Source organism: Camelus bactrianus, chromosome X (genome assembly GCF_048773025.1).
Source record: "Camelus bactrianus isolate YW-2024 breed Bactrian camel chromosome X, ASM4877302v1, whole genome shotgun sequence".
NCBI classification, from domain to species: Eukaryota; Metazoa; Chordata; class Mammalia; order Artiodactyla; family Camelidae; genus Camelus; species Camelus bactrianus.
Genome location: NC_133575.1, coordinates 10,053,860 through 10,066,066, shown reverse-complemented (window position 1 = coordinate 10,066,066; position 12,207 = coordinate 10,053,860). Strand labels below are relative to the sequence as shown.

The 12,207-nt window shown below is 43.6% G+C and overlaps 1 protein-coding gene across 5 annotated transcripts in view; it reads left to right on the top strand.

Annotated features, from left to right (window-relative positions):
* Window positions 1-12,207, top strand: part of GPM6B (glycoprotein M6B) — a 145,583-nt gene that overhangs the window by 96,267 nt on the left and 37,109 nt on the right. For 2 of the 5 annotated variants that reach the window (XM_010966233.3, XM_010966234.3), the window contains exon 1: window positions 4,839-5,156. The exons of 2 other annotated variants lie outside the window; for them this stretch is intronic. In XM_010966233.3, the coding sequence (XP_010964535.1) occupies window positions 5,096-5,156 (61 nt within the window). In that variant the 5' untranslated portion in view covers window positions 4,839-5,095. Of the gene's footprint in view, window positions 1-4,838; window positions 5,157-12,207 lie in introns of those variants that run through there. One more of the 5 variants, XM_010966236.3, reaches the window with a different exon arrangement.

The window sequence follows — 12,207 nt, the reverse complement described above, 5'->3', positions numbered from 1 at the left end:
GTCCAGAAAGCAGAGTCAATGCCAAGAATGGCAAATGAGGTGAATGGAAAGGGAACGAATGATGCTCTGTCGCCTGGAGCTGCATGGCCATGAGGAGACTCTGTCCTTGGGGACTGAGTGGGAGGTGGACTTGGGAAAAAAATTTCCATAGAGTGTGACAGTTTCAGAGGAATTACAGTTGACACTTGAACAACACAGGTTTGAACTTCATGGGTCCACTTATGCATGGATTTTTTTCTTTCCTCTGAATACCTATTACATGATCCAAGGTTGGTCGGATTTGAAGATTTGGAACCATGTCTACAGAGGGTCAACTGTAAAGGTATATTCAGATTTTCAACTGCTGGTCCTCAGTGCCCCGAGCCCCCATGCTGTTCAAGGATCAATTGTGGTTTGAGGGACTATGGAAACATCTTAGAGATTAATGACTCCCCACTGAGGAGTCATTCTGAGGCCAGGAGAAACCTAAAATATAATTCTGAAAGTTGAAAGGAATACACGTTTGGCTAACTTTACTGATAGCTGTGTGACTCTGATAAGGATATGTAGGTGGATCATTGGAAAACTTGGTGAGTTCCCAACTGACTGAACAATCAGAGTCATGTAACAGGATAGTGACCAGCCTCTGGTATGCTGCAGGTGCGTGATGAAGCTTGGTTGAATGAATGAACGAACCAACCATCCAGTTACCTGACCAGGAGGATGTCCATAGTGGCCCTCACAGGAGTCTCTCACCTTGGTCTTGTTGTGGTTAACACTTCCATCAGCTATTGAGATCACAGGATCATATGAGGAAAATAAGGCAAATTTATGGTACTTGGAGACTGTGATGTTATAGTTTGTAATAAGAAACATATATTTGGCCTTTGTCCTATTTCTGGCACAGAGCTCCTGAAACCATGGGAAATTTCCTGTGGTGGGCAGTGATAAAGTGTCTTTTGTTAATGAAGGGACTTTTGGAACCTAAGGATGGGGGCTGGTTGTCAGTGGAGTCGGCCACGTGATCAGAGGTTCTCGCACTCCCACCCCGACTCCCTTTCCTCCTTTGTCCTCCACCCCTCACGTCCGGGGAGGGGAGAGGGGCCGTACACTGAGTTCAGTTACCAATGGCCAGTCATTTAATCAGTCATGCCTACGTAATGAAGCCTCCATAAAAAACCCACAAGGACTGCGTCTGGAGAGCTACTGGCTGATGAACACGTGGAAATGAGCTGGGAGCTCTGTGTCCTTTCCCCAGACCTTGCCCTCTGCATCTCTTCATTGGGCCTTTGATTTGCAGAATCATATTTTAGGTTTCTCCTGGCCTTTAATATTCTTTTTATAATAAACCCAGTAATCTAGTCAGTAAAATATTTCGATGAGTTCTGTGAGACACTAGCAAGTTAATCATACCCAAGGAGGGGGTCATTGGAAGCTCCATGTATAGCTGGTCCGAAGCACGGGGGACAGCCTGGATTTGAGATCGGTGTCTGAAGTGGGCGGGGGGCAGTGTTGTGAGACGCAAAGAATAATTTCCAGCTCTGGGAGACATTTCCCATCCTCTTCAATCTACATACTCATGTTATTTTCTGGCCCAAAATGGACACGTATCTCAGAAATGTTGTAAATGTTATGTTCTGTTTTCTGTCTGTCTGCGAACCATTTCTCTATCATGTTTTCTTCTGATTCAAGTCATTTCTCATACACACCAATGAGGTTTTGAGGCTGCTTCTAAAGTGATACAATGGTAACTTGTAGAATTGTCACACTAACGGTCAGTCCAAGGAAAAGAAAACGATCAAGTTGCAAATGAGGCAAAAGCGATGAATTGTCTGTAGTTTTTCAAGGTGAAAAGGAGATCAAACTGTCAGTTGGAGAATTTGTGACGATTTTGTCCAATGGTTTTGATTTTGTGACTGTGATACAAAATGAGAGTTGGCCTTAAATTTAGAATGTCTTTCATCTTCTGCCTTCTCACTTCTACTAACACTTAAAAATACTATTCTTGTTTTTTTTAATTTGGTAGGGTTTTTTAAATTGAAGTACTAAGAAGGAGCTATATTTATTACCTTGTAATAACCTGTAATGAAAAGAATATGAAAAAGAATATATATATATATAACTGAATCACTATGCTGTACACCAGAAACTAACACAACATTGTAAATTAACAATACTTCAATAAAAATACTATTCTTAAGTAATAGCTCCCCTAAATTATTCTATTCTGCCAGTTCTATAATTGGATAATTTTGCTTTTGACTGAATACTTTCTCAATGAAAACCAGTAACATAGCTAATCACAAATGTCCCCTTTTGCGCTGAATTGACTTTTGTTTTGGTACCATTTCTCTCTTGAACCACTGCTGAGGGAGGACACGCCTGTCACAAAACAGTTGCCACCTTCCTATCTGAATGCACCTAAGCCGTCTTTGCACAAATGGTTTAAGACCATCCTGTTTGGTCACATCATCAGGTTCTCCTGTGCAGGTCAGCTGCATCACAAATGAATCTCTTCCTGCAAGTCTGAAATTTTAGGCTGCCGTTCTTCTCAGTCTCCTTGCCATGAGACAATAAGATCAGATCGACTGTGGCCATAATTGAAGGGGATGGTTGATGGTGGGCGTGGTCTCCTAGGCCGATGGGCAAAGTGAAAAATGAGATGTAAAAATAAAAGAAAATGTTGAAACAGGCTAAACTGGTTTTCACAGTCTTTTCTGGTTTAACAAGACCAGGGGTATTGAATTATCCAAAACTAATGCATTAAAAGATCAGGTTGTCAGAGGCTTTTGATTCAGGATCTTACACTTTTTAAAAAATGTTGAGCACCAAAACCCCCTGACCTGGGAGACGTTTGTTTTTTTCTGGAGGGGGTGGCCTCCAACTTGTCTTTATATGTGCTTCTGAGATGGGTGTTCAACCCAAGCAACTAGCAGACTGTGTTCTCGGTCAGGGAGCCCTTCACCCTGTGCTTATCAACGGCCATCCCTGCATTTGACTTGAGTGTCTATAATTTTTTTAATTGCGGTATAATTGACATATAATACTCTATTAGTTTCAAGTATACCACATAGTGATCCAACATTTGTATACACAGCAAAATAGTCACCACAATAAGGCTAGTTACCATCTGTCACCTTACAAAGCGAATGCAATATTATCGCCTGTATTTTCCATGCCGTACGTGATGTCCCCATGACTAATGTATCGTGTAACTGGAAGGCTGTACTTCTTAATCTCCTTCACCCATTTCGCCCCCTCAATTCCCCTTCCCTCTGGCAACCACCAATCTGTTCTCTGTATCATTCAGTCTGGGTTTTGTTTATTTTGTTTCGTTTGTTATTTAGATTCCACATATACGTAAAATCGTATGCTATTTGTCTTTCTCAGTCTGACTGTTTTTCGCTTAGCATACGTGGATGAACCCTGAGAGATCCACTGAGTTTCGATAAATCTTTTAAATAGGGACAATGCAGGTAAGTGGGTCCAACAAATGCTTAAAAAAATGGTGCAGAAATTAGTGATGCTTGGAAACACATGGCTTACGACCATGATAAAGGATTCTGTGCTTAGATGGGTTGACATTGGTCCAGTAGTATCTGGGTAAGCAAGAAGACTTGTGAAACTGACAATCAAAATCATTATTGGTACAGTAGCCTTTCTGCTGAACATTCAGAATGCTCTCGAAAACCGCCTTTTGACTTTGAGTGAGGAGTTGTAAGTAATAAAGCTCCATATTAAAGTAACCACATCCGACAAGAAAAAGCCACTCGATTTTGATTTTTTATTCCAAGGAGCCACCAAAACGCCAGCCAGATATACTTGTAGCATATTATGCTTATTTTTAAATAAGGATGGGTCCTTTTTTATGAATTGGGCTTGAGCTAAAGTTTCCCTTGCCATTATATAACTTAGCTGTAGATCAAGAAATGGGTTCTGTTACTGAATTGCTACACTGCTATTGTTAAATCTGTATTTGGTCTCTCTTCCCCCTTAAGTACTTTTTCTCCGCTTTTTAATATATATATTTTCAAATCAATCTACCTGGCTCGCTAGAGGTTGTGCAAAAGACATGCATTGTTATTAAAGTGTAGTTGATTTACATTGTTGTGTTAGTTTCTCGTGTACAGCATAGTGATTCAGTTATATAAATATCTATTCTTTCTCAGATTCTCTTCCATTATAGGTTATTGCAAGATATTGAATATAGTTCCCTGTGCTGTACAGTAGGTCCTTGTTGTTTTTCTATGTGATATATAGTAGTGTGTATCTGTTCATTGCAAACTCCTAATTTATCCCTCGCCCCTCAGTCCCCCTTGGTAACCCTAAATTTGTTTTCTATGTCTGTGAGTCTACTTCTGTTTTGTAAGTAAGTTCGGTTGTAGCCTTTTTTTTTTTAAGATTCCACATATAAATGTTATCATATACTCGTCTTTCTCTGGACATAGCGAAAAAAGAAAAAGCAAATGGAGACCACGGGAAGTCCTTTGGCTAGATCCTGCCAGGGCTGGGGGGAAAATGAAGGAAAACAAACTGATGCCCGGTAAGGGGGCCCCGTGGGAAAGAGCGAGCAGCTTAGGCGAAGACCTGCGCTCTGCCGAGAGGAACAGGCGCCGGGGCCGACCGGCTGGGTCACGTGGTGGGAGGGGGCTCTCTCCTCTCTCCCGCGCGGCCCCTGCTCTGATGTCACAGATCTGTTCTTTCCTGGGAGAATTAATTAGCATTCACCGCGCGCAGTTGGCGGGGAGAGAGGAGCGCGCCGGGGCGCGCGCAGGAGAGCGAGAGCGCAGCCCGGTGGGGGCGCGGGGCCCCGGGGAGCCGCATCGGGACGCGGGCAGCGGCGCGCGCGCGGGGAGCCTGTTTTATAACCGGGATCCTCGGTGACGTACGGCTGCCGGCTCCTTGGCAGCTGTCTCTCTGGACCAGTAGGCAGAGGGAGATCGACGCCGCCGAGACTTTCGCATCTTGGAAGGGACTGTAATCTTCTGTAGTGAAGAACAGCAGCTCTCAGTCACGCGGGCGTAAATAAGAGCCGGAGGGGAGTCCAAAAGAAAAGGCAGAGGAGGGGGAGAAGTGTGTGCTGGGGGAGCGGGCAAAGGCATTTTTGGTGCATGGTATGAAGCCAGCCATGGAAACTGCCGCCGAGGAAAATACTGAACAAAGCCAAGAGAGAAAAGGTACCCAGGGCTCTGACAATAGCCTGTTTAAAGCTTTCCACTGGGGGGCGGAAAAGGGGGTGGCGGGGTTTGTGCCTCTTGTCAGATAAGCTTGAAACCATCCCGATGGCCTGGCCTCGCTTTCAGGGAGGCTTGCTTCTGGAGGCAGATGTGAATAGAGCAGCCCTTCCTCAACCCATTCCCGGTCCCCATCTCTCTCCCGAACATGGTCTGGCACAGAAGGATGTCCGCAGTCTGTCACCTTGGGGAGCAGGATTGGGGAAGCTGTCTTTTCTAATTACTATAATGAGTCATAACTGAGGTCCCAGGCTCCGCATGCTATGTTCCCGGGACACGGACTGCATTGTTTTGTGCTAATGCCCAGGGGAAACGGGAGGGGCACGTGCATTAAATATGCTTTGGTTCCGCTGATGCTATAGAGATTTTGGACATTCTCTAATTTTCTTATTTAATACGAGTGCTATTTCCGTGTATCGGACCCTGACTGACACGTAATAACCGTTTACAGTTGGAGCTTGAGAGAGGGGAAGTCAGCTCTGTAGACTGGAGCTGATGGAAAGGGGTCCAGGGTCTTCTGCTATTTATGACTTGGAGATGTGGGGAAGGAAAATCCACACAGGTCCCGTTCCTTAAATGGAATCTGAGAACACATCCCAATTTTGACATACGGAATGGCTTTTTTGGGGAAAAAAGTGTTTTGCGGGAGGAAGATGGCAGAAAATAGAAAGTAAAATTAATTGGTCGTTTCCTAGATAATGACTGATTCAAGGTCGATACCCCGTAGGATCAGCTCAGCCTCTGTTAGGTTAACAGCATCTCACCGCGCTGTAATTTATCTCCCTCACCCAAAGTTACAGACTCCTAAAGGTGCAAGAACGTATTCTCCACCCGCAGTGGCTCTTAGATCCAAAGTGACCCGTTCTAAGGTGGTTTCTCTTGACCCCGAGACCCACTGACAGTCACTAAACAATAGTTATTCTACCAGATAGAGGTACAGCTGTGTCTTACTTACGAATGTATAGGTTGAACGGTCTGAAATTGCTGACAGGCAACCATTTTACACCCACAGAAACGGCAATTTCACGTATTTCAGTGTGGCGACAAGCTCGGGAAGAGGCTGCTTGTTTTTGCAGGGAATGTCTTCTGTCCCCAGTACTTGAATATTTTATCCTAAACGGAACAATTTCATTTTTTAAAATAATCGCATTGTATAGTATGATACAATATGCATAACATTTGCCATTTGTAGACATTTTTAGATGCATAAATCAGTGGCATTCAATACATAGCACTTAGATTTTTAAAACCGGTAGCTTAGCTTAATCCCTGCATCAAACCTATCCCTCCCCAACAGCAACAACAGAAACCAGCAAAAAAAAAAAAAAAAAAAAAAAAAAAGCCCTGCCTTTTCTTATATGTGTATATTTTTAATTTACATCGATGACCAAATAGCAGTAAGAGAAGCTGTTGGGAATACTTATGAACCTGAGGAACTGAGGTAAAAGTTTACAGATGCATTTCCGTTATGATTAGAGAGAGCTTGGGGGACGCAGACATGTAAGAGCATTGTTGTGAGGAAGCCGACCATAGTTGTAGCAGTTTCCCCCTAAAATCGACGCTTAGTGTACACTTTTTATGAATAAGGTGTTTGCCATTGGCAGATAAATCACTTTGGTCTCCGCAAAAAAAAAAAAAAAAAAAAAAAAAAAAAAAAAGATACCTTTCGCTTTTCTCTCCCAAAGCAGGAAAGGGGCATAAAACCAATGTAAGTTCCTTACTATGTGATTGTGGTTCTCACCATCGTGGATTCGTGTGGAAGGCTACTATTTTTGATCAATTAAAGATTATTTAATACCAAGTCTACAGTCTGCCACTACATCCCTGACAGTCTGTATATGAAAACTCATTAATGATGGTTTTAGAGACAAAATTAGAAGCAAATGATCATTCCTGGAGAAACTTGAAAAATTCCCCAAATTGATAAACACTAGCTGTTTGTTAAGTAATTCAGAAATACCAAGTTTCCACAAGATGGTATCACATGTAAGTACACGACTGAGGGAAGAGCAGGGCCAGGGAGTGGATTTGGACCACAGCAGCAGGGACTGTGATCGCTGTGTGACCCACCAGAGATGTTGATCTGGAGGGCAGTTTACCTCCTAAGCTTCACGTAGATGAGCATGTTCACATGCCAGCTACGCAAAGTCAGAGGTCTCGTGAGTGTCATCTTTGTGGTTTCCCCCGTTTGCTCGCCCATTGTCATTCAAGGCACACACAGCACACAGAGGTTTAAAACTGACCCTCCAGCATCATTGTGCGTGCTTGTCACACTAGTATTCCTTCAGGTTAAATTTTAAATTTTTAAAAATCAGTGTTTTCTTTGTTGAAATTAGCACCTAAAATTTTGACACAATTGGAGAATGCATTATGTAATTCTTGAGCTGGTAGATCTGGGAGTTCCTCGCCCCCCTTTTTTTTCTTTTAAGCCTTTCAGCCAGGGATTTAATTTACTAAATTGAATCCTGTCCATTGTCAGTTCCCACAGAGCTCCTTAGGCACGTATATTTTCCTCACTCTGTTCTCTCTTTCCCCCTTGTTTCCGTAGTCGGTGCTAGCAGCAGCACTTGTCTCTGAATCTGGAGTATGATGGCCCAGCGACTAGCACCCAATTGCTTGTGAATTAATAGCCTCAGATAATTATTATAGTGTTTACTTAGAATACAAATTAAACTTAGCTTTATAAACTGACCTCCACCTTTTTAGCCGGTGTCCCTTCCCAGGAATTTCGGCAGGACAAAGAAAGCAGTTTCTTTAAACTAAATCAGGGTGACTTTGTTCCTATTTTCAACAAAAAGAATCCAAGTCCTTTGAAAAAGAAGAAGAATGAAAGAAAGCAGATGTGGTTTTGAAATAGTCTCATAGCTTTTGTCCCGGAACACTCCTGGATGGTCCAAATTCACAGGAAGTATTTAGCAGTTATTGGGAATTTGTATAGAAAGCAAGCAGGTTTTCTCAGACGGATGTAAGGAATGCCAAATTATTACAAATGACGGTTTTTAAATCAGAAGCATTAAATTAAATCAGAGTGTTGAGGATTGAGTAAGCAGATGCAGTGAAATGGAATAAGTGGAGGAAATAAATAAGACAGAAGCCAAGAAACTAGATCACAGTACTCAACATTAGAGCGATGGAGAGTCACATTTCTGTTCATTGCTGTGGAGTAGTACTCGATGTCAATTCATTTGTGAAAACCAGAGCATCTGGAATTGCTGGGAGTGTGTAATCAAGGGACAGGAAAACAATTGAATCAGTTGCTTGATTGTATCAGGGAAAAAAAAGACTACTAAGTGTGTTACGAAAATGATTTTTACTCCCTAGAGGAAACTGGAATCCACTGAACTAATTACTGTCCAGCTAGTTAGGCGCCTATAAATCATTGCGCAAATAGATTTCAGAATTCAAGGTATCAAATTAAATTTCTAACCACGTGAAAAGAAAAATGTGGAAAATCAGAAATAGTGTGTAATTTAAGATAAAGTATAGGGCAGAGGCGAAGCAAGAAATGAGTTAGAATTGTTGACCTGATTAAAAAAGGAGGACAGCCACTTAAATCTGTTTAATCAAAGAGGTCTAATTTCTTAAGTGTTGGGGTTTTTTGTTGTTGTTTGTTTGCTTTTTAGCAAAATATGGGTACTTTTGGCCACTTCCCTCTTTTTTTTTTTTTTTTTTGTATTTTGTTTTGTTTAGGAAGAAAAGCATCCCCCTGGGGTGTATGACCTGTGTGCTCAAAACCCAGAGGGACACCCAGTAAACATGTTACAATGTTCCTAGTGATGCAAGAATTATCTGATGTTGAGATTTTTATTGATGTTCTCAAACTTGATTATATAAATATGGTACAGAGAAGGTTTTAGATGCAATTTTTTCCTGTAAGAATCTGCCAAGGAGGACATTTGAAGGGAAGGTGTCTGGGGACTAGGCTGTAGAGAATAGCGGGGCTAGCCAGATGGTGCTGGACATATGTGATAGGTATGATACAGCTTGCTTTTATTTATTTTTTTTTTAGAAAATTTAAACACAAGAAGATCTCAACGAGCCATTTGGCCCTTCTTATCCTTTTATATTATCATTTCCATTAGCATACTTTGAAAGACTTGGCCTTGCTATTTCTTTAGACAAAGAATTCTGACTCGTTTCTGGAAATGTAGATTTGCCCTCCGTGAAACTGAGTGGAAACCTTGAATGCAGATTGTCATAGAAAAAAATCGCATTTCCCGGCTGTTTGGAGGTACAGGTCAATTTACAGGGAATGATGTTAATATCATGACTTATCAGCCTTGCTGTATCTGAGGACATGTGAAGTGGCCAGGATCCCCATGATGTAAACTTCCCCTCACTGGGACTGGTGATAAATTGGATTCTTCCGAGACAGTCTCGGGTGTTTTCCTCCTTGGGGCCAGATGCACATCCATGTGAGATGGTTGACCAGGAAGAGGGATGGTTGTGGGACAGAAAGAAGGTGGCTTTTAAGAGAGGGAGGCTACCAGAGAAGGTATAGCTCAGCGATAGGATGCATACCTAGCATGCATGAGGTCCTGGGTTCAATCCCCAGCACCTCCATTAAATAAATAAATAACACCCCCCCCCCAAAAAAGAGAGGGCTGCTGTAATACCAGCTTTATCAATGGACTTGGTGGCTCATCCATTTGTTCGCTTATTTATTCCTTTAGTAATCTTTCTCTTGCAAATGTCATCCTTCCCCTGTCCTCTCAGCCCACGCCATAGGAGCAGAAGGGGGCTACCTCATCTTAGGGACCATTCTGTGCAGTATAATCTTGGTTTTAGCAAGAAGTTTGCTGATTGGTGGCAGATGAAATAGCAGACGACGAGGCCCAAGGGGAGAATTTGGATAGTTTCTTCAGAGAACGTGTCATAAGAGAAAATACTTCCCTGTTCTGTAGGCTGATTCGATCAATAGCAGTAACTGTTCTCTATATTCAAGCCTTACTAGCTGTATTGATCTCAAGAGTCAGCACACATCATCTGTAAAGGGCTAGAGAGCAAGGATGTAGGCTCCGTGGGCCACACGGGCTGTTCTAAGTGCTCACATCTACCGTTGTTGCATGAGACAGCCATCGATAGTATATAAGCAAATGGGCGTGGCTGTGTTCCAATAAAACTTTACTTACAAAAACAAGTGGCCATCGTCGGCTGACCTCAGCTACATCCTGCAGTGTTGTTATAGTTTCCTTTAATATTGCAAATAATAGCTAAACATGGAGGATGACAGACACAGCTTTCAGAGACCTTGCCCAGTGAATATGGTCTTTCTAGGAAGCTCACTCGTTACCCTTAGTTGCTTCCGGTGATAATTTCCTAGATGGCAGAGAGCATCCCAGTCTGCAGGTCAGTTACTCAGCCTCGTCACTAAATGACATTTTCTGAGTAAATGGGGGCAAAGGGTGTAGACGGCATTATTTTGATTTCTTTTCCTTAAGTCCCCATCGTTTGTGTCATACCCACCTTCGGTGACATCCACCTAGCCTAGGTGTCGTACCCACCCTCGGTGACAGCCATCAGCCACCACCGCTCAGCTCAGCCCCGGCCACAATTAGGGTCCGAGATGTCACAGTCTTCTGTGCTTCAAGGACACTGATGGGTCTCCTGCCCGTCTCTCCCTTCTCCTCTCTGAGGGGAACATTTGCAGGCCTCCCTCCGAAGGGCATCAGCCAGGGCCTTCCTGCGTGTGCACATTTTCCTTCTCCTTGACCGCTGCCCAGAATCGATGGTGCTCTACTGCACCATTCAGGCTGAGGCTTCTCCCTGCAATCGGGTGACTCCCTTTTAAGTGATGGGACCCTGTCCTTTTAAACAGACCGTATACTGTGCTCTTGGAAATTTTATAATTTTATATTTAGTGTCTTTATTTCAGTTTGGCTCAGAAATAGAAAATTTCATAGTCATGATTTTCCTTCCCTTTGGATCTCGAGATTTACTGTTGTCAAAGGGCCTTCCCGGAAGTACTGGAAAGCATCCATCCACTTGCTGTTCCCATCTCCACATCTGCGGGAGGAGGAGGAGTTTGATGCTGAATTAAGCGTCTCAGGCATGGCTGCCATGGTTTTCTCAGAAAACGCACTAGCGTTGGGCGGTCGGTGGTTTCTCATTGTCATTGCCAAGCAGCCTGTGCCTGACTGCCCGCATGTCTGGAGACATCCCCGCCCACGTGAGGAGATGAGGACGGAGAATGGATGAATCCTGTGCAGAGAGTCCCTGAGTCACTGTGCTGGGGGACCTGAAGGTCCCTTCCTTGAGCGGCAGGGCCCCCGGCTGCTCCCTTGCGTTCCAGCAGATAGTCCTTCAGCAGACATTGATTGGGTACCAACTGTGTGTTTTGTGCAGTTCTGTTCTTGTCCAGGCATCCTGCTTTTCCTCTTAAATGTCTTCCAAAGTCTTTAAATGTCTTTTAAATGTCTCTCAAAGACAGCTATACTTCGCCTCAAAGCCAAAAAGCTTTCCCTAAAACACCACGTAGAAGAGTCCGCCTCCGCTTCCCAAGCGGAGGTGCCCGGAGGCCGCTCAGGGCTTGTGGAGAGCGGGCTGGGGGTTCGGTGACGGCTGGCGAGGGTTCCAGTGTGCCTGGTCAGGGCATGTCCCTTTAGCCTCACAATGTGGTGGTTTGCCGTGTCCTCCTCCTCAGTGGTCTGAGGTGCCAAGTGGAGCATTGTAACCTCATCTTCTGATGGAATAATCACCCCTCCTCAATGTCAGAAGCATTCTGTTAATCCTTAAATATTTGAAGCACCCCAGAAGACATAGCCCTTTATTAGGTTTTATGGGATTCTCAGATATAAACTGGCCACAGCGACCTGGCAAGCTGGGAGATGGCTTTCTCTCCAATCCCCTAGGAAGTAGGAAATTGAATCATATTAGCAGATAGGGAGGGACCCGAGTCCCCAGAAGGCCAGTTGTCACCAAGACCAGCAGCGTTTTCTCTGTAAAGACACTTGGGAGATCACTGGAAGAGTCTTTAATCCAGAACATTCTAGGC